This window comes from Pinus tabuliformis, chromosome 1_2 (assembly GCF_031772625.1).
Source record: "Pinus tabuliformis cultivar Carrire ecotype Pingquan chromosome 1_2, CPIR1, whole genome shotgun sequence".
NCBI classification, from domain to species: domain Eukaryota; kingdom Viridiplantae; phylum Streptophyta; class Pinopsida; order Pinales; family Pinaceae; genus Pinus; species Pinus tabuliformis.
In genome coordinates this window covers 1,317,286,595-1,317,309,386 of record NC_142298.1, presented here as the reverse complement: position 1 = coordinate 1,317,309,386, position 22,792 = coordinate 1,317,286,595, and the positions used below count along the sequence as shown (strand labels likewise).

Genomic DNA, 22,792 nt, shown 5'->3' with positions numbered 1-22,792 from the left:
AAGGCATTATTTATTATTTGCAAGATTTGTCATGTCCTAACCATTTAGTTGGCCATAAGAGAAGAGCATTAAGGCGTAGAGCAACTAAGCTGGAGAAATCCGGAGGGGGTAATACTTAGGTGGGTTGATGAAGTTGAAGCCAAAAGCTTCTATCTGAGTTTCATTTAGGATTTTGTGGAGGGCATCATGCTGCTAAGACTACTACCCACAAATTCTTGAGTGCTGGTTATTTTTGGCCTTCTATTTTTGCTAATGTGCACAAGTATGCTAGAGGTTGTCAAGCTTCTCAACTATTCACTGGGAAATAGAAATTAGCCTCTTTGCCTCTTCAGCCTGTGGTCGTGGAGGCTCCCTTTCAACATAGCGAGCTAGATTTTATAGGGAAATTTAATGAAAATTCGAGTAATGGCTACTCATGGATTATAACTGCCACTAATTATTTTACTAAATGGGTAGAGGCCATCCCTACAAAACACGCCACCAACAAAGTAGTGATAGATTTTCTTGAAGATAAGATTATCACTCGTTTTGGTGTCCCTGCCAAGATTACTACCGACAATGCCAAGGCTTTTAGCTCTGCTGAATTCTCATCGTTTTTCTTTAAGTATGGCATTGTTTTATCCCATTCATCAAACTACTATCCTCAAGGTAATGGCTTAGCAGAGTCTAGTAATAAGAATTTGATAACCATAATCAAGAAGATAGTAGGGGATAGTAAAATTAAATATGCTTTGTGGGCTGATAGGATTACAAAGAAGAGTTCTACTGGGAAGAGTCCCTTTGAGTTAGTTTATGGCTTGGATGTTACCCTTCCTATGCATTTGAGGTTACCAGCTTACCAATTGCTACAAAGTTTTACATCTGATAAAGATGTTGTGCAACGTAGGATTAACCAAATTGTAGAATTGGATGAAACCAGAAAAAAAGCCTTTGAACATTGTTGTAAAAATCATTCTAAAGTAAAAAGAAATTTTGACAAATCATCTAGGAATAGAATGTTTTCTAACAATGATATGGTTTTGCTATGGGATCACAGAAATGAAAAACCGGGAAATCATGGTAAGTTTGATAGTTTGTGGCTTGGACCATACATTATCAGGGAAGCAGTTGGACAGTATTCCTACCATTTGAGCACTTTGGATGGAGAACCACTCCAGTTACCTGTGAACGGCCAACTACTCAAATTGTTCTACAAAGAAAATATCTGATGCTATGGGGCATCTTTTTGTATCATATTTCTAACCTTATCTCGTGTCATTTTTGTTTAATTAGTTATATTTCATGAATAAATGGTCATTTATGCTCTTAGAATAAATTTCCATTTCTTCGTTTCTGTACTTTATTTCATTTGATAATATTTTGAATGGATACTGCTGATATATGTCGTTTTTCGGTTGATGCAGATTCCAGGTTCTTGCAACTATCACTTTGTATCTAGCACGCATCCCCATATGGAGCCAAATGTTGACCATTGGAGTGGGCACTTGATGATTATATGAAGACGCCATGCCCAAAGATGATCCAAAGGACACTTGTACCATCAGATATCATCCGTCAACAGAGTTTTTAGACTCTACTTTTATCTTCTCATCATCTTTCTTATACCCAGATTCCACACCCTACGAGGAATTGTAATAAGTGATACTAGTAATGATGAGTTTTTGAATCTGTAACAGACCTAGGATGTTGGGACTCAATCTGGAAATGAGTACACCTTGGAGTGTTTTTTTTTTATCCGGTTAATTATCCCTTCTTTTTCAGAGGTGGAGAATTTTCTGGGTTTTTTCACTCATTTTTACACCAAAGCTGGGGTGACGGTTTGAAGGTTGAGCCCCTAACACATCTTAGTGTCTAGAGTCGATGTATAGTACCATACTAGTTCACACAAAAAATCTCGTATTTGGCTAGGTCTAAGTAGGATTTTTTAATAATTAAAGATTTCCCACAAAACAGTGTTTTTTAATTTTTTTCTATGTAATGACGTAAATAAATGGTCTTAGGAAATATTTGGGGCGTATGACTACTCAAAATTCATCCTCAGAGACCCAACATTATCCTAGGACCCACTTTGAAAGTCAAAAAATAACTTATAGTCCATCAAAAGCCGAATTTCCTAGTGACAGTGGCCAAAAATGAGAAAAGATGAGAAAAATTCGATAATTGGTCTCCATATGCTTCCATACACTTGTACGCTAATTATTCCTGGCAGCTTCTACACATTTTACACAGCAGTCAACACACTAGGAATACCCATACGCTGATCTGTTTGGCAGCTCTACGCACAGGTAGATTTGGCATAGGAACTCGTGGCACTTGGTTGTTGAGACTTTAGTAGGAGTGTGCTCCCTTTTTTGCCCATCAGATTTCACACTTGGCAGCCCATCAAATCAGCACTCACCACAGGTGATACGCAGCAAATTAACACATAGTCAAAGGGCAGCCTACGAAAAGTATGAACAGCAGTTTGTTGGTTCAAATTGCAAGGTATCACACCATGGTTTTTTTATAAATTCATTGCGAATGCACTGGACTTTACAGCAGCTAACTAAGGAGTTGTCTCGCCATTCCACCAGCATTCATACACATGGCAGCAGGGAGACACACACAACTTACCAATGGATGAACCTTGATTCTCAAGGGAGATATACACAGCCAATTAGGGAGCAGTTTACAACAGTGATCTAGAGCACTTGGACAGTTCTTGCAGCCACTTGCAAATTCTTTTTTTGCTTTGGGATATTCACCCTTCCACTTGTCACTTGCACTCACATTGGAATTGGCTCTCATTTGCCTATTTAAATAAGCTTTGGCTCTCATCTTTGATCATATAGAACGAGTTGTTGGACTTGCGGAGACTCTGCTAAATTTTGTATTCATCTTTCATATAAATAAAAGCATCTTTGGAGTTACTAGCTTCTCTTGTGGTGCATTCTTTGGTTGATGAAATATACATGTTTCATTTGATGTTATTATTCATTTGATTTTACATTGCTATCTAGTTGTTTTTTTTTGCATTTGCCTGAGGGCATTATTGTCTAGGGAGGAGAGATTTGCAACTATCTCAAATCTCCTTTGGATTTGGTATATTGTGTGCTCTTGTTGCAGGTTGTTATTTTCGGTTGAATGACACGCTCAACTTGGCCTCTATATGCCATGTCTCTTTTGCACTAACAATTGGTTTGCAGGCATTTTTGTGTTCAAAGGATAGGTTGCCAACTCTATTGGAGTGCGAGAACTTCTTCGATTGGAATAGTCGCCTCCAAGGATATCAAAGATCCCACAAGTTGTTCAAACCAACAATCTCATAAGACATCAAGAGATTTATTTAAGAGGGGGTTTCATGAGCCCTTTGCTTCTTTTCCATCTTGAGAAATATCATATATTTTCTTCTTTCATTTGTGTGCGTATCGGTTTTATCCAACATTTGAGGCCCTATTTCTTTTGCATATTAACTCTTTTGCTTGCTTTCTTACAGGTGTTCTTGAAGGCAATTCATGTTTGAAGAAAGGGACTTGAAGCATAAGCTAAGTAACCCTTTTTCCATTTGGAAACTCAAGTCCAAGGTTATTTGGGCTTTCATTTGAAAGCATTTCACTTCACTCTAAGCAAAAAAAAACAATTTCATTTCTTAAAGAGCAATACTTTGAAGGCACTGGTTGTCTATGTATTTCACGCTTATCTTATGTGTTTATGGTTATTGCTCATATCAATTTTGCTTATAAATCTTAAAGAAATAATGTATTTAACTCTAACTATTCTCCTAGACACTCACATCTTTTTTAACTTTAATTTTCATTAAGGACCACCCCCTTAGCTAACCTAGGAGATAGCTCAAACGGAGAGAGTCGGTATTAGTGTGACAACCCCTTCTTTGAGTACCCTGCCACCAACCACATCTTGTGGTGTTGAAGGCTTTTCTCACTGACTTGTAGGTAGGTGTAAGCGGCAGGGTCAACATGTATAACAGTGATGTGTGACAGCGATATGTGACAGTGATATGTGACAGTTCCTCTAAGTCAGAGAGTGTGGTTGTGCTTTATGACTGTAATATGTTTAACAGTGATGTGTGGACAGTAATATGAAGGCAACTTTGAGGACCTGTAACCGTCTCTTTGATATATTTATCTGTTGTCATCTTATGAGGATCTAGTATGATCCAAGATTGGCCATAGGTGGCCTAATGTGATTGATGATGAAAGACTTATGTCTCATGATATTTGTACATTGTATCTCAACTGAACATTTGATGAATACCTTGGTTGGGTTTTCCCACTTGTGGGATTTTTCCCAGGTCTCTGACCTAAATCTTGGTGTCTCTATTGTGTATGCTTTTCTTCTATTGTTCCTTACTATTCCACTGCATTGTTGATGTTATTGTTATCTCTACATAATTGCTAATGGTGTGTAACAAACTAAATTTATATAAAAATAAACAGAAATAATGTATAAGACAACAAATAAGATTAATGACTTATTAGTTAGCAATTAATGAAAAGGTATGTCCCTAAGGACATAACTGTTAGTGAAAAGGTACTTACCTAGCTATATATACAGGACCCTCATTCTCAGTTGTACTCACCTTACATCAATTCTTTAATACAATATACATTTTACAATCACTATCCTACGATGGAAGTCTTTGTCTACGAAGTATTTTAATATTTCCGCTACATATACGAATTTTGGGCGTTACATTGGTATCAGAGCCACATTTGATCCAACCTTTGGTCATTAACCCATCCATCAACCTTCTTGTCATTGTGATCGAATGTTTCACTACATAGTTGGATGTTCGCCATTTTGCCAGATTCGTCGTCAGGCCTTTGGCCATTAAAATTAACAGGGGGTTTATACCAATGTGGAAAAAGTCGAAGTCGGGATTAATTCGGCAAGGGTCCAAAAGTTGAAAAACTCGGCAAAGTCGAGAGTTTTTCGAAAAAGTCGGCAAAATTAAAAATACACAAAATTATTCTTTTTTTTTTATTTTTTTAACATCTAGAGTATCCACAACATCAAATAAATGCATTTCCACATAAACATGTAAAGAAAGCTAATATATAATATGTATATGAAGTCTAGTGCTACATCACATATCAAAATAGTGAATCAACTCCTGAATTTTGAGTCTTGTCTGAGTCTCAACTCTCAAGAGTCAAAATATCAACAAAAAATATAATAAATGTACATCATGAGTCATCTAAAAGTCATCAAGTAATCACTAATCAGTCACTGACATCCTCTTCTCCTTTTACGGGAATAGGGAATGGCTTTGCCTTTTCCTCTAGAGGAAGAAGACCCTGCCCCTGGGGATACAAAATGAAATGGACTCAATCGTCCTCTAGAAGCCGATGGAAGAGGTGGCCTCTGTGCTATGCTGCTGCTGCTGCCCATCCTAGATGGTGTCACCTCCTCCTCAGCATCCTCATCCAGCTCTGCTACTGCCTCCTGACCCTGATGTTGCTCTGCCTCCTCCTCCTCTATCTCTGGCTCTCCCTCCTCTGCAACTACTACATCCTTTAGATCCACACCTAACCAATCCGGGATCGAGTCCAAGATCGGCCTCTCAGTCTCGACTCTCCATGAAGTGGTGGTGTCAATATTGTCCAATGAGATGGCTTCCACATCAGTAGGTTTCTGAAGCTATCTCACCCACAATCGAAGATTGTAGTAGACGTAGACCATGTCATTGAGGCGTTGGGACTCCAATCTGTATTAGGGTCATAGATTGTAAATTAGTACTTAGAAAATTTAAATATTAAAATTAATCAAACGAATTTAAAAAATTTAATTTGAAATCTTTTTAGTTTTTACCCGTTGCGCTTTTTGCAGTTTATTTTGTCAAATACACTCCAGTTGCGCTCACACCCAGAGGAACTGCATGTTTGGTTGAGCACTCGAATGGCAAGCTTTTGGAGATGGGGTACTCTGGCACCATAGCTTGTCCACCAAACATCTACAAGTTAAAAGAAAAATGAGAAACATAAAAAAAAACATTGAAATTCTAAACTTGAAAGTTTGAAACAAACTGAAGCTTACCTGGCATTTTGGTCGTCCTATTCTTAATAGCCATGTTAAAACCAAATGTTCCACCTCCCATCCTATAGACCTCCATTTCTTTAGAAATCTCCTCACGTTCTTGCTCAGATGACACCATCCTCTCGACACAAGTGAAGAATCCATCCATCACCTCAGCATCAAATCTGAAACCACAAGCATAAGAAAACGCAGGGTTGAGGTAGACACCTGCAGCATGAATGGGGCGATGGAGGGTATTGTTCCATCGCTGATCAATCACTCTCCATATGACCTGTTGTTTCTCTAACCCCTCGTCTCCCTTATCTGCATAATAAGCACGGATGGCTTCTTTGGCCCTATCCATGGCCTCATACAAGTAGCCCATTGCGGGCTTGTCTCCATCAACCAACCAAAGACCCTTTACGAAAGGTTCTGAAATGGCACACACCTCCTTTACTCCTGCCCAAAAGCTCTGATCATATGAAACTAGTCTGCATATGCCCTCTCCCTCCGGTTTGCAGCTAATAGATAAAGAACACCAATCCACTGAGAGAAACATGCTCTTCACCTCCCACATAGAATTCAACAGAGACTGAAGAGATATGAAAGTAGTGGCAAATCGTGTAATGGTAGGCCACACCAACTCTTTGTTCTTGGTGAATTTTCTCATCAAGCTAAGCACAGATGAATGATTATATATAAATTTTGTTATGCTCTTGGATGATTCAACAATATCCCTCATGGTAGGAATCTTACCTATATCCTTCAACATCAAGTCAATGCAATGAGCAGCACAAGGAGTCCAAAACAAGTTAGGATTCCTCTCCATAAGCATCTTGCCAGCTGCAACATAATTTGCAGCGTTGTCCGTTATGACTTGGACAACATTGCTTAGGCCTACTTCCTGAATGAAAAGGTCCAACAACTCAAATAATGTACGTGCATCTTTAATGTGTGCAGATGCATCAACAAATTTCATAAACATTTTCCCCTTGGGACAACTAACCAAGAAGTTAAGAAGGGTCCTACCCTTCTGTCAGTCCAATCGTCTGACATGACTGTGCATCCAGTGTGCTCCCATAATGCCCTAAACGCTGCCAATTTAGCAGTGCACTCAGTCTTTTCATCTTGAAGAAGAGGCCCTCTCAATTCTGCAAAGGTGGGGGCTTTGTACCCCGGGCCAACGGCAGCAACAGCATCAAACATAGGCTTGTAGAATGGGTTTGTCTTGGCAATGTTGAAAGGAACATCACTCCATAGAATACACCTACTAACCAACCTATCAGAGTCTGCCTTTTTCTTTTTTTTCATTGATGATTTAATCCCAGGTTGTGAACCAGCTGTTGTTCTAGAAACAAAAAAAGATGAGATAGAAGGATGAGTACCCATGGGTCAGGAAGGTGATGCCGCTGTAGAAGCACTACCACTCCCAATTCCCCCCACTCTTGAGCCCCCTACAAGTTGTTTTGTTATTGTTGCCCTGGTGTCTTTTCCCTCCTCTTTATCCATCAATGATTGAATGGCCCGCCGGATGATTTCTGGAGTTGTGTTTTTGCAAAGTTCAACATTTTGCCCCGGAATTTGCCCCAAATGGAATTTTAATCTGTTGATGCCTCCTGACATATGCTTGCCACACAACTTGCAAGTAAAATACATTCTATTGACCCCCCCAGTTTCGGGTGTAGCATCAGGCTCACCAAACTCCCACATAGAATCCAAAATCCTTGGCATTTTGTTATAAAATTTGAGCTTGAATTTAAAGTTTAAACCTGGGCACACAAAAAATTGAAATAAATTAAATTAGCAATGATCCATCAATTTAATGATAGAACAAAATGTCACTGTAAGAAAAAGAGATTTTTTTTGAAGAAAACAATGGATTTAACAGGGACAGGTATCATGATCATTGACTAGATTCATCATTTTCCACATTTACCTATTAAATTATGCTAGGTTGCTCCTTTTTTTTGTAGAAATCACAAGGTTGTTTTTTATCAGTCTCCTCTAATGGCGTTCTGGAAGAATACAATCAATATTCATGTTTATGTCTGATTGAAAAAGAATAAAAAAATTATTCTAAACAGAGATTTTGAATGAAACATGTTTGTTAATTTCTCTTTATGGTATTTAGAATCAGTGTTGCAAACATTGGCATCGACAAAAATTGTTGGGGCTCTTGATGTCAGGACATTGAAAACATCAGTGAAAAAAGTCAGCAAACTGTGGCAAGCATTTAAAAATACAGAATTTTTTTTTGTCAATGTTTTAAAAATATAAATAAACAAGGACATCAAATAATTAAATTGTGACATAAACATGAAAAACAACTCCTATATATGATGCCAAATGATAGATCAAACATTGACTTTTGATACTAAATCCCAATAGCTATCCAATCAAGACTGAAAATTGAACACGAATAGATGTATCTCACGGCCTTTTTCTACCAACAAACTTGCTTGAGAGGTTTTTCTGGAATAATATGCCACTATATCGGAATATCCTACAGTCTACTGCTTTATATTTTTGAAGGCCATTAAATAATCTTGTTGGGTACATGCTTCAAATTTATGAAAGGCTGTAATGTGGTAAAAGTAATTTTCTTATAATTTTCCACAGGGTTTAACCTTAAAAAATAGTTTAACTTTAACGGTTTAACCTCCCAATTCAAGCATTAGGCTTAAGGCTGTAATTCGACCCATCGATCCATTTACCTAAACTGTCAGGTGATAAGAGGCCATGAATCTCGGGCCTGGGCAGTGCAATTCTTGGGCCTGACTGAGTAAGCTACAACGAAATTTTCGGGGCCTTCAGTGAGTGGTATTTGGTAGAAAATCTTGCTACAGGGGTTCTATGATTACAAGTAGATAATGTTCAATGCTCAAGAATATTACGCCTATCAAGATTCAAGAATAATGCTTAATATGCAATGTGCATTAATCCAAAAATGGAGAAAGAAATGCAATGATATAGTACCAGCGGCAATGTTGAATACTTGGCAAATGCTATCAACGAGGTCACCAGTGTTGAGTGTTGACAATGGACTGTGGACACACCTTGCCGGCTCCTCTCCACGAACAATGAAAACGCACAGAAAAACTAAACTGAAACCACCCTTTGCGGGTCTTTATCCACGAAAAAAAAATTCATGCCGATTTTTTCAATCGACTCGCGATTAAATCGGGCTTATTTCGATAAAATCGTGATTTTTTCGTTTTTGAAAAAATCGCCAAAAAATCGGCCGATTTAATCCTTTCGCCCAAAAAATCGCAATTTTAGGAATAAATCCCGATTTTTTCGGGACTTTTTCCACACTGGTTTATACATTAAATAATTATTAAAAAATAAAAATAATATATATATATATATATATATATATATACAGTGTTCCACGTGACACATCCCCTAGGGTCGGGTGCGTGCACCCCTCGCACCCCACACACCCGAGATGGGGGGACGTCTAGGGAAACGTTTCCCCACGTCCCCCTTTTAAGGAGACGCAGGGGGGACGTTTCCCTAGCGTGGGGGGCGTGACTCCCCAACAGGGGGACACCTGGGTGTCCCCCCTCAAAACGGGTTATGCGTCCCCCCTTAAATTTGCTTGTAAACAATGATTTATGATAGGGAAAACTTAGTATTTTTCATTTTTCATTCTTTTACTTAAATTTTTAACATTACCATGAAATGACTCAGGATGTTCAGAGTGGTTTCGACCTCATTGGATTTCATATGGAGAAAGTAGAATTTTAGATCTCACTTAAAATTCAGTAGACTTAATATTTTTTCAAGAATTTAGGATTCGATGGATTGCAATGTTTCCATTGCATTTTGTCATGTACAAGGGTATGGAATTAGTATTTAATCAAGAGCACCAAGCCCTCTGTGTGCTTTAGAGTGACTTGTAGACTCATCACTGCACTGTTTCTGAGTTTTAGCTATATCAATTTATTATTCCATACTTCAGATTTCAGTATCTATTATAGTCTATTTTTCTTAGTACTAATTAGATTCTAGAATGATGAATTTTCATTTTAAATCAATTTAGAATCTAGAATGATGAATTTAATTTTTAAATCAATGTAGATTCTAGAATGGTAATAATGAATAATGAATATGGATCAAAGTATTTCATTATTGAATCTCGTGGTCTATGGATGAATCATGTATGTATTAGTAAGGGTGATGAGTATGGATTAATGCATTTCATTATTTAATTCAAATATGTATGTATTATTGTATTTATGCTTTCATTATTATTATTATTGTTATTAATGTTGTGGTTCACGAACACCCTAGTCAACGAGTGACGTTACGTCCACGGAAATATCTGGGCTGATCGACCCCGAAGGGAATCTAGCCCGACGGCCCACTAGCAAGGCCTGACCCCAAGGGCTTCGGGGAGATTGGACCCTGTGACCTCCCGATGGCGAGGCACTGATTTTGACCAACTGAGCTAACCCTTGGGGCTTTTATGCTTTCATTATTGAATATGAATATGAATTTGATATATATATATATATATATATATATATATATATAGATAGATATTAAAAAGGAAAAAAAATATATACCTCGACGTCCCCCCGTCCCCCCTAAATTTCCCTAAAATTTGAGGGTACTCCCACACGTCCCCCTTGTGCGTCTCCAAGCACCCGCGTCTCCCCATCCCGGAGTCTTGGTGGAACATTGTATATATAACAAACAAAAAAACAAAAACAAAAAATCACAAAAAAAATCAAGAAAAAAAAGACATACATGTATAAAATAAATAGATTAAATTAAGTTAAAAAACAAAAAAAGAGATTTATATATATATATATATATGACTGCACTTTCCACCATTGCCGCAGTTCACACCAGAAAAACGATTGCGCAACCATTGACCAACGACCCCCCACAGACGTCGCCCATGCAAAGCCACAATTCTTGTCATTCACACCCGCTCCCTACACTACCGCTGCAAAGGGACGTGCCAAAAAACCTTCATTGTCGGTTTACATAGCTTCCACAGTCCAAACTTGGAACACAGTCAACACTACCGTTGCGGCCATCACCCTCCCTACTCTCCAACTCCCTATCCACTGCCTGTTGGAATCCTTTACCAAGTAAAACAGATTCGGAATATACGTTGCTTTTCCAACAAATTATTTGTGGGTCCATTGTACATAGTGTCCAAGTTGTGTACATCTCTTGATGCATTTTTCAAGTGGTGAAGTTTTTCCTTGTTTTATTTATTTATGTACTCGACTAATGAAAACAAAACCAATATAGCTTGCTTCTTAGACACTCCGATGTATCCTGGTTTGTTTTTGCTATATTCATTACAGTGTAATGTGATTATTGTTTCTTATTATTACATGGGATCGCTAAGGAGAAAAACAAACATCTGCTTCTTTGTGCCTCAGAGCTAGTTAGTTTGTTGCAGCTTGTTAGTTTGTTGTTGACTCAGGAAAGCAAAGTCATATTGTTTTTGTGCAGATGTGTATGTGTATTAGCCAATAGTGATTTGCCTCTTTGTGATTCACAACTTTTTTAGTTTTTGACTAAAGGATTAGAACGCTTTCTATTTCCCCAAATGGGTCTCGTACGTAGATATAAGTACAAAGATATGAGCATTGGAAATGTAGAATCTGAGCCCCAGTTATTAAAGATTGTCAACAAAAGGAAGAATCATTGTCCCAACTGACTACATTATACAAATAGGACAGGAAACCAAGTTTTTGTTAAAAACAAAGTTTTGTAAAGTATAATTTGTAGCTCACAAGTTTCAGCAAATGTTTTCACCATCAAGTATTCTTAATTGTTTAATCGTTTTTTTTTGTAGGTGAAGGATTTGGCGACTGTTGCAACTGGCAACTTGCACTTGCAAGTCATTTTTATTACACCCGTGGAGTGTGGACTTTATAACAGCAAGAAGATTAATGGCTCAATCATCCAAGGCAGCTGGCAGAGGTCAAAGGAAAGACAAGGGTGGTGCTTTTCGTGTTCCCCCCTCCAAGTTTTTCACCTTCTGTTGGTCATAGTGCCCCAAGTGCTTCAAGTGAAGCTTTAGGTGCTTCTCAGCCCACATATGATGCTGTTGTAGCAAGACAACAATCACAACTAAACAAAACCCTCTATGAAGGTATGTAACCAAGAAACAAGGGCCAAAGGTTGGTGCGGGAAGGAATGTGCTTTGGTCTTGTAATTTCTGCAAGGGTGAATTTAAGAGCACTTACTTTCGAGTTAAGGGCCATTTGTTGGGCCTTCCTTGTGGAATTGGAGCATGCAAAAAGATCAGTGCTAAAGAAAGAATGGATTTGGAAAGGGAGGATGCAACTGACTTTGGGAATGTGGTGGCAGCAAGTAAGAAAAATAGAAAAAATGAAAATCCTCTTCCATTCTTGAGGAATACTAGTAGTAGTAGATTTGGGAGAGGGGCTGAAATTCAGCCAACAAAAAGGAGGGCAGCCCAAACTTGTGGTGGTCCAACGGACAAGATTTTTCAGCGTGAGAAGCGAGATGAGGTTGATCTTACATGGTATTCTTTTTCTATCTCAACTTCATTTCTTTTAATGTTTCACGGTTTCCTTTATTTATTGAGATGTGTCAAGCTCTAGTTGATATGGCTCCAATTGGGTATGTGCCTCCAAGTTTAGAGAAGCTTCGAACAACATTGTTGGTTAAGGCAAGGAAGGAGGTGGATAAAATTCTACAACCTATTAAATCATCATGGATCTCATTTGGTGTTAGTATTGTTTCTGATAGATGGACAGATACAACATGCCATTCTCATCAATTTCATGGTATATTCCCAAAATGGACTGGTCTTCTTGAAAGCAGTTGATGCTCTTGGACAATACAAGGATGCACAATATATGGGTGAGTTGTTTATTAAAGTTATTGAAGATGTAGGCATTGAAAGTTGTGTGCAAATCATCATAGATAATGCACCTGTTTGCAAAGTTGTTGGCTTGATTGTGGAAACTAAATATCCACAAGTATTTTGGACACCATGCATTGTTCATTCTTTGAATTTAGCGCTTAAATCTATTGCTTCAGATGTGACATGGATTGGCAATCTTATTGAGGATGCATGCCATATCCGAAATTTTGTACAAAACCATACCAATGCCCTCACAATATATAAAGAGTACACACAATTATCATTGTTGAAGATTGCAGATACTCGGTTTACTTCCTCATTCATCATGCTTAAGAGGTTGAAGAAAGTGAAGGTCGCTCTTGGGCCATGGTTATTTCAGATCTTTGGTCTTTTTGGAGAAAGACGGATCAAACTGCTTGAAGAAAGGTAAAGGACACAGTGTTAGATGATGGTTGGTGGCAGAGGGTGAATCTTACGATAAAGATCATGAACCCTATCATTTCTTTCTTGTGGTTTGTTGACATGGACCAACCCATCTTAGGAGAGGTTTATGAAGGTTGGGATTCCATGATTGAGTCTGTGAAGACTATTGTTATGGAGAATGAATGCCCTAGATATGAGACATCAACAGAGAGCCTATGGTCCACCATACAGGATATTCTTATCTCTAGTTAGGATAAGAATTGCACACCTTTGCATGGCTTAGCTCACTCTTTGAATCCCAAGTACTACAGTCAAGAGTGGCTCCGTGATGCGACCTCACACAAATACCCCCCTCACATGGATGGAGAGATTTCACAGGGGAGGAAGATAGCATTCAGAAGGATATTTCAGGATAGAGCATCTTTTCTTGAGGTGGAGGAAGGTTTTGTAGAGTACTCCACTGGCACTAGGAGATTTGGGGGGTATGATGTACATGGAGATAGGGGGACCAAAGATGCGTACGCTTGCTAGGCAACTCATGGGGCAGCATGCCCTATTATACAACAATTAGCCTTAAGGGTCCTCTCTCAAGTTACTTCATCTTGTTGTGAGAAGAATTGGAGCACTTATGGGAATCTATATAGTTTCAAAAAGAGCAAACTTGAGCAATCCAGGGCGGAGACAATGGTGTATGTGCACACCAACCTTCGTCTTATTTATAGGCAAAGGCAGGAGTGGTTAGAGGGAAAGACAAAGACGTGGGATGTGTTTCCTGATGATATGGGCTTGGACGACAGTGTTGAGTTGGCATTAGTCAACATGGATCTTAATGACCCAGTGCTAGAGCCAGTGACTTTTGATGATGAGTCAGAGTATCTTGAGGGATCATCCTTCACACCAACAAATGCAGTAACAAATCTTGGATTGGGCATAGAGGAGAACCATGGAGTAGAGTCAGATGGCAATGGCAATGATGGTGATTATGACATGGAGGAGGACATGGACTATTGATAGAGTGATGAGTCGTGGACTCGTGGCTCACTGGCTAGTGGCTAGTCTAGTGGCTAGTGAGTCATGACCAATGCCATTGACGAAAGTGTCGAGCTATGATATTCCTACTTATTTTGTATCTACTCTTTTGTATTTTCCAGTGTCATTCTCTCAGGACTCAGGGGTCAGTATCTATATAATACATTTTGATTTTGATGACTTAATGGAAAATTTGCATTTTACGGTTTTAATATCTAAGTTCTAAATTTATAGTTAGTAGTTTCTTATGTGCTTGTACATGAAAAATGAACATTGAACATTCAAGCCCAAGCATATCACATTCTGATTCTATTTATTTTTTTTAAATGAAGTAATTATATTTTAATTTGATTAGATAAGTTGCAATTTAATATGGATCAAGAACTATATTTCAGTGTGTATATATATATATATATATATATATATATATATATATATATAACGTGTCCCTCATGTCCTGTTTCCGAGGACGCTTTGTCTCATGTCAAATACTCATATTTACGTGTCCTGTTATGAAACCAGCTCACAAAAAGATAGCAAAGATACATGAACACCTTAGAAATAATCCTCTTCAAGAGGGCAACCTCCTTTACATTACACAAATGAACAATTCTTGGATGATACAAATGACAAGACCTCCTTTCTATATATAAGAGTCTAAGGGGTCATAATATAATCAGAGCCGACATAACAATAATAATGTAAGGGCACAATAATAACAATAGTGGGTTTCTATGGGGCACAATAATAACAATATGGGGACTACATGGGTACAAAAATAGAATAAGGGGGTTGTACTAATAACAATAAGGAGTTACACTAGTAGTATAGGAGCCTAACATGCCCCTCTCCTTCAAAAAGTGTTGTCCTCAACGCTTGAGTAGTTCTTGATGCTTCTGTATAAAATTATTGTCCTCCCATGTGGAATCTTCAATGGGTAAGTTCTTCCACTTGATGAGATACTCTAAAGTTGATCGATTTTGTAGCTGTCGGGTTCTTGTTTCTGTGACTGCTCTAATTTCCAATATCATTTTTCCTTCCTCTTCAAGTTTTGGCAATATTGTTTGAATTGGGATATTCTGCAACTTTTGAATGAGTGACCACAGTTCTTTGTCCTTCTTCCATTCATCCCTTGCTTCGTTTATCCAATCTGGTTGGATAATAGAAATAGCACAAAACAATGCTTTCACAGCCTCATCCTTTCTTGAGAGTGCATCTGCAACAAAAATTTTCTTCCCTTTTCTGTAGATGATGTCAAAGTCATAACCCAACATATTTGTGAACTATTTTTTCTATTCTTCTAAAGATAATATTTGTTCTAAAAAGTATTTAAGACTCTCATGATCCCTTTTTACCTTGAAGTGTCTTCCCATTGGGTAAGGTCGCCATTTCTTAAGTGCATGTAGTATTGTGAACATTTCCTTCTCATAAATAGCTTGCTTGAGATGTAGCCGTAAAAATACCCAATCACCTACATCAAAACTTTTTTTATTGTGATGTTGATCTACTTGTTGTTTCATTCGATTCTGCACCAAAGTGGTGTTATCCTTTAAAAGTTGGAGAACTTGTTGTTGATGCTTGATGTGACCTTTCACTGCTTGAACCTTTTTCTTCTTGATATGTTCTTCTATCTTGAGAGTTTGAGTGGTAATTTCTTCCAATGCTTTACAAGATATGGTCGAATTCATTTCTTGATGCTCGATGTGATCTTTTACTTCTTGAACATTTTTTTTCTTGATATGTCCTTCTATCTGGATAGTTTGAGGAGTGGTAATTTCGGCCAATGCATTACAAGATATGGTTGGATTCATTTCTTCTTTCTTGATGTGATCTTTCACTTCTTGAACCTTTTTCTTCTTGATATGTCCTTCTATCTTGAGAGTTTGAGGAGTGGTAATTCTTGCCAATGCTTTACAAGATATGGTCGGATTCATTTCTTCTTTCTCTGGGGTTGGGTCCTGGCATATATCCTCTTCTTTTGATGTTTCTTGATCCTTTTCTTCCTCCTCTTCATACTCTATGTAAAATAATTTCTTCTCAGCACACTTATGACCTTTAGTGCATTTGCTATCACAATTGTAACAAAGCCCTTTTTCTCTTTTTTCTTCCAATTGTTGTGGTGTAAACCTTGTAGGTTGTGGAAGGCTAGGAGAAGAAACACTTCCATAATTATAGTCGTGAGAGGTGAGGTTCCTTGTTTCCATAATTTCGCTTTCAATATTTCTTGCCCACCTGAATGCCTTCTCCAATGAATCAGGCTCCCAAAGACGAACCTCATGTTGAATGTTATCCTTTAAAGTACCTATGAAGACATCAATCCTTTGCTTCTCTGGAATATCATTTACCCTTATATTCAATTTTTGAAAGTCCTCAATGTGCTCTGCCATTGAACACTTTTGTTTGAGATTTATCAATTGGCTAAAGAAGGTGTTTCTCTTTGTATCCTCATAATGTGCTATCATTTCCTCTGTGAAAATTGACCACGTAACAAGTGGTTTACGAGAACAAAGCCCTTTATAACATAAAAATTGATCCGGCTCTAAATATGAAGATGCAATACGTACCTTTTGTAATAGTTGCACCTCATGTAGATCAAAATATTGCTCCACCTGTAGTATCCAATTTACCGGATCCTTGCCATCAAACTTCTTCATATTGCCTTTTCTTGATTTTAGGAGCTCGATCTTGAAACAACTATAACTCTGTAATTTCAGCGCTTCCAGTTTTAAAATTGCGACCTACAATAGCCCTTTGCATCCTCTTTCCAATGCCACCAGTCTGATCAATATTGGATTCTCCAAGAAAGAGTTATGCACAATCTCCCAAGATGACCTAATTATATACCTTTTCAGAAGATCGAACTTGTATGAAGTGCCACGTGTCACTATTTTGACCTTTGAATCTGAAAACTATACACAAGAAACTACAGTTCGTTCTCTTTCTGTAACTTCTTATGAAATTTCAATTTGATGCTCAGAGAGACAGTTATGACAATTTTTCCAAGGTGACCTATTTGGAATGTAATTCGGGGGTTTACAAAAACCCTAACTTCCTCAGACTATATCCCTGAAACTATAGCGAGACAGGATCTGAAATTTGGAGCCAAGGTTCAAACCGATTGCTTCTCAAATGGGTTTTTGCCATTTGGTTTACCTTTTGAAACTTTTTGAAACTTCATAGCAAAACAGTTATAGCCAAAATCCCATAATGACCTATTTTAGTTGAAATTCTGGATCTTGCAAAAACCCTAACTTCCGCAGATCATATCTCCGAAAATATAGCGATGCAAGCTCTGAAATTTGGACTCGAGGTTCAATGCGAGTTCGTCTCAAATGGGTTTTTTCCACTTCTGAAACGTCGTAGAAAATAAGTTATAGCAAAAATGCCACGATGGCCTATTTGGAGCAACGAAACCCTAGAATCCAAAGCTCTGATACCAAATGTTATGAAACCAGCTCACAAAAAGATAGAAAAAATAGATGAATGCCTTAAAAATAAGCCTCTTCGAGGGGGCAACCTCCTTTACATTACACAAATGAACAATTCTTCGATGACACAAATGACAAGACCTCCTTTCCATATATAGGAGTCTATGGGGTTATAATATAATCAGAGCCGACATAACAATAATAATGTAAGGACACAATAATAACAATAGTGGACTTCTATGGGGCACAATAATAACAATATGGGGACTACATGGGTACAAAAATATAATAAGAGGGTTGTACTAATAAAAATAAGGGGTTACACTAGTAGTACAGGGGTCTAACATGTCCTCCGTGTCTCATGTCCTCGTGTCATGTGACTTAGATCATATAGTTATATAATTACAATATTAATTAATTTAATTAATTATGGATATAATTAATTGAATTATAAATATATATATATATATATAAAATAAAATAAAAAAACCTAAGGTCGAGAAAAACGGAGTCTAGATCAAAAATGAAGGCCAAAAGATTTTTAGAAACTTCACGTAATTATGCTTCAGTGCTATTTAAAATTATAAGGTCTATTGCGGGGAAAGATGTCACTATTGCCATCTCCCCTGTCGAAGGTAAAAATTATATAACGCATAAAATCGCAAACTAGTTAGTCATTCCAGGGTCAAATATAATCGAAAAATTAGATTGTTTTGGCAACAAAAAATATGACATAACCAATTTACAGTTAAACATTGAGGATTATACATTTGTATCGCAATTCTCAGTTCAAACCCTATGGAGTGATCAGGGTGACATTATTTTAGGTTCACCCTGGATGGAAACCCGAGGTTCCTTCATCCTGAATACAAAAAAAGAAGTTTTTGACATTTTCTTACAAAAAAAAAAAAATAACACTACAAGATGTTACCGTGCAGCCAAATTCAGTAACACTAGAAAACATTCAAGACATTTCAAAAGTAATATTTCAAGAAGATAAAAAAGTATTACAAAATATGCAAAATGAAATTGACAAAATCATTGTTGATAGAAATGAAGAAGTCTTGTGACTTAAGAATCATAGTAAAAAAATACTAACCCAAATTAAAAAGCTTAAGAATGACAAGAAGTCATTAAAAGACAAGTTAAAGCAACTTGCTCAAGAAGTATTGAAATCTCCAGATGTAACGTCCAGGTTGAAGATAAGGGAACTAATACTAATCCAATCAATATCACAACTCAAGACGAGAAGCTTGAAGGCCAAAATAAAGCTGACTCAGAAAAAGAGGAATGCTTACATCTCAAAAATCATAACCAAAATCTACTCAAACATATTAAAAAACTTAAGGACAATAAGAAATCATTGACGAATAGGTTCGAAGAACTTGTCGCAAAGGAAGCATCAAAATCTCCAGACGTACCAATCAAAGCTGAAGAAAAAAACATCGATACCACTAATCTCGTAGTTCAGGCAAATCCAAATCTTACTGAAGTAAGGACATACTCAGAGGTTGTCGTTCAAACGATGCACACTCCAAATGAGGATTCTGTGATCAATTCGACAATAACAATGCCTGAAAGAAATCAAGAAACTACCATTAAAACATTTAAGGAAGTTCAAATAAATAGCAGGGAGCTTTAGCTGAGGTGACAATGGGCTATCGTTCCATTGTTGCCCTTGATCTAATAGTCACTCTATAGGATCCCCTCCTAGGTCCCCTGCTAGTCTGAGAGGTAACAATCCAAAATGTAGACTTATTTACGGAACTCATCTTTTGTCCTTCCTTGACTTCCTTGAAGTATATTTTCCTTACTTTAGGTTTTAAAAATAATCCCTCTTATTATATATAACTTGGTATACATATACATACATACATGCATACATACATACATATATATATATATATATATATAAAGCCTTACTTATCCCTTTGGAACTTTTTCTTTTTTTTTTAACTATCAACTATAAATCCCTTAAATACTTCTTCACTCATATATAACTATGCACTATAAAATCCTTAAATAATTTTCCCCTTAATATATTCCTTTTGTAAAATATTCAAGTGAGAATACTTGTTTTTAATTTTTTTTAAGGTTTTTGTTTTGTGTTTTCAAAATGAACTTTTATTAATTGAGTTCAAATTGTATAAAACCTTTAATTTAATCAATTAAGAATCTGGTTGTGACTTATGATTGCAAATTAGCATCGTTGGCACCGTTTCAATATGCTTTTGTGTGGTCACAACATTATGTGAGTGACCTTTTATTCATTTAAATCTCTCTTGAGCCTAATTAGTTGGAACAATAATCGCAATTTCTCTAGAGCATAGAAAGTCGTCGGGTATGGTTTGAACTTTGAATAGCCACAAGCATAGTGAATCCATTTATTCAAACGTATCCCTTCAATTAATTTGTCAGATGAGTACAGATTTGCGCAAAGTATGGCGACGAAGTATAGCGATGTGGCAACGGACAAATTTTTGACGACGATTGTGTGGATGTGAGTGTTCGACTCTGCAACAATTTTAAATGTACAGTGTTAGGCCAAAATGGTAGTGGTAGAGAAATGCGGTGGTGGCGGCGGCCTGTTTGGGAGTGACTACGGCTGCGATGGTGGTAATAGCTTGTGGGAGCGAGGAAAATGCCCAGACAAACTAACATATGGAATGATGCATTGGAGGCTATGCGCAGGTTGTCGGCCCATCGAAGGTTGTGGCGGCAACTTTTGTGGCTAGGGGTGTTCAACAAGGACAACGGTGGCCTGCGGTGTGCGGTTGGTCAATGAGGATGGGGCAGCACCACAATTGGTCGCCTCTTTCTTTCTTTCTTTTTTAAACTTTGACTCCTTTTTTATTTTTTTTTCTTTCAACAATCTTTTTTTTTAATATATATATATATATATATGTTATTTTTTCCTTTCTTTTTTTTCCTTTTATTTTATAATGGCCAAAGGCCTGACGATCCAAACTCTATGTGGTGAGACACTTCAATCGTGATGTCAACAAAGTTGACAAAAGTTTGATGGTCGAAGGTCGGATCGGACTGGGTTTGTGCAGCAGTTGAGTGGCCAAAGGATCGAACAACTCTGATACCAATGTAACAAACAAAGTTCGTACTTCACAATAATCTTCAGAACACTAGGTATACGAGCACATCCATTGAAGATAAAAAACATATATATTGAATATTGTATAAAAGAATTGATATGAGATTGTTACAAATGAGGGCCCACTTATATACCTAGGCCGGTGCCCCTTCATGAATAGTCATGTCCTTAAAGACATGCCTCTTCTATATCAATCACTAATTAATCATTATTATTTACATTTATATTATTTTTATATATATTTTATTCATAACACACCATCAACCGTCACAGCTTCAAACAACAGAGAATCATGATTATGCACTAAAGCCAAAACAAAAGATAAAGTATTTCCATAAATATGCTTTGAAGAAAAAGCATTTTTTAGAGGAAGGCAATGTATAACATCAAATAAATAAATGAAATAATAATAAATGAAGTGTTACATCCTAACTAAGGGACATGACCTAACTAAAGGGCGTGCCTATCCACCAATGTAAGTAGTTAAAGTGTGTAAATACAGTCAAGAAGGTCACTGTAAGTCATATCATTCAATCATATCTTATTCATTATTTTATGTCAATTGGGTTTAGCTCAGGTGCATGGAAGAAATGATTGTTATCCTGCCCACCTAGGTTCAATTATGCAAGTGACATGATGAGATCTTAACGACTATATTGTTGTAATGTCTTCTAGCCTTGTTGTTGATCAGCATTGTGCCCTGAAGATTCTAAGGTTTACCCTAGGTACCATTCTCGAAATGAGGGGAAATACTCAGGCGTTTTCCTCAAACATTGTAACCTGGAAAAAGAAAAAAGTATTAATTTTTTATATATATTTCGCCCTTTATGGATTTCAGTCATCTATCCCTCTTATGTTAGACATAGTTACATCTACTCTATTGAGATATCTTTGTTGAATTCAAACTCATTAAGTGATATTTTAGAAAACATTATACTAAACACTGATAAGTTGATAACACTTTCACTGAAGTACCTAAACAACTGATAATAAATTTCCAATACAATGGTACTTATCACCCTTATATATTAATGTGATTTAGAAAAACCAAAAGGTATTAAAATCAATAGCTGTTATGAATTTATTCAAGTGAACATGTCTTAACATAAAAGGCAGACGCAACCAACAATACTTAAATCTTCATGTGAAGGATTTAAACTTTAACACCATGCAACTACCTTATCTGTATGCAAAGTCAAAAAAAGTTCTGAAACTTGCCATATTTTTCGACCCTTGCACTGGCTGCATGGTTCCACAGATAACTTTGATAGCTATGCACATACCTGCAAAGGCCAAATACTTGTGTAATACACCACATAGGCTATGGTTATGAAAAACATAACCTGGTTTCAGCTTTCATTTTTATCATTAAGTTATTAATGCAATGACAGGTCAACACAGTAATTTAAAAGCAGTTTTGATGATATTATCACAATCATCCATGTTCTTTCTCTTTAAGCGGGTAGATTGTATGTTGCTGGCATAGAAAGGTTAAAACTAGAGATTATTACATGTAGTATGTTCCATCCTGATTATTCATTGGTTTATATATTTAGAACTAAAAGATGGTAAAGTACAGACCTGAGTATATGCAGCGAACACCAATTTCAAATACATAAAGTGCATGTCTATAAATCCACAAATTCTATGCAATTAAACACACATTTCATTCAAGTTTATTACCTGATTTTCACATTATCTGGTACACAAAGGCATCCCATTATAATATTGATTTTCAGCTATAATAAATATTGCCCCATTCAAGAAAAGGCATTGAGCCTCAAAAAAACAGTCTCTAATCTTTCTATATCCTAACAAGATAAAATGTCGGCTAATATTGATGTAGTAATTCCCTGACAAAACAAGACACATCTTGAGATTCACGAGAAATAGCAAGAGAATCAGTCAGAACTATCAAAAACCCAA

General features: G+C 36.9%; 1 protein-coding gene across 1 annotated transcript in view; it reads right to left on the bottom strand.

Annotated features, from left to right (window-relative positions):
- LOC149211073 (multisubstrate pseudouridine synthase 7-like) overlaps positions 1 to 22,792 on the bottom strand; it is a 405,145-nt gene that overhangs the window by 152,188 nt on the left and 230,165 nt on the right. The window contains exon 14 of the mRNA XM_089396894.1: positions 22,085 to 22,149. Coding sequence (XP_089253020.1) covers positions 22,085 to 22,149 — 65 coding nt within the window. The remainder of the gene's footprint in view (positions 1 to 22,084; positions 22,150 to 22,792) is intronic.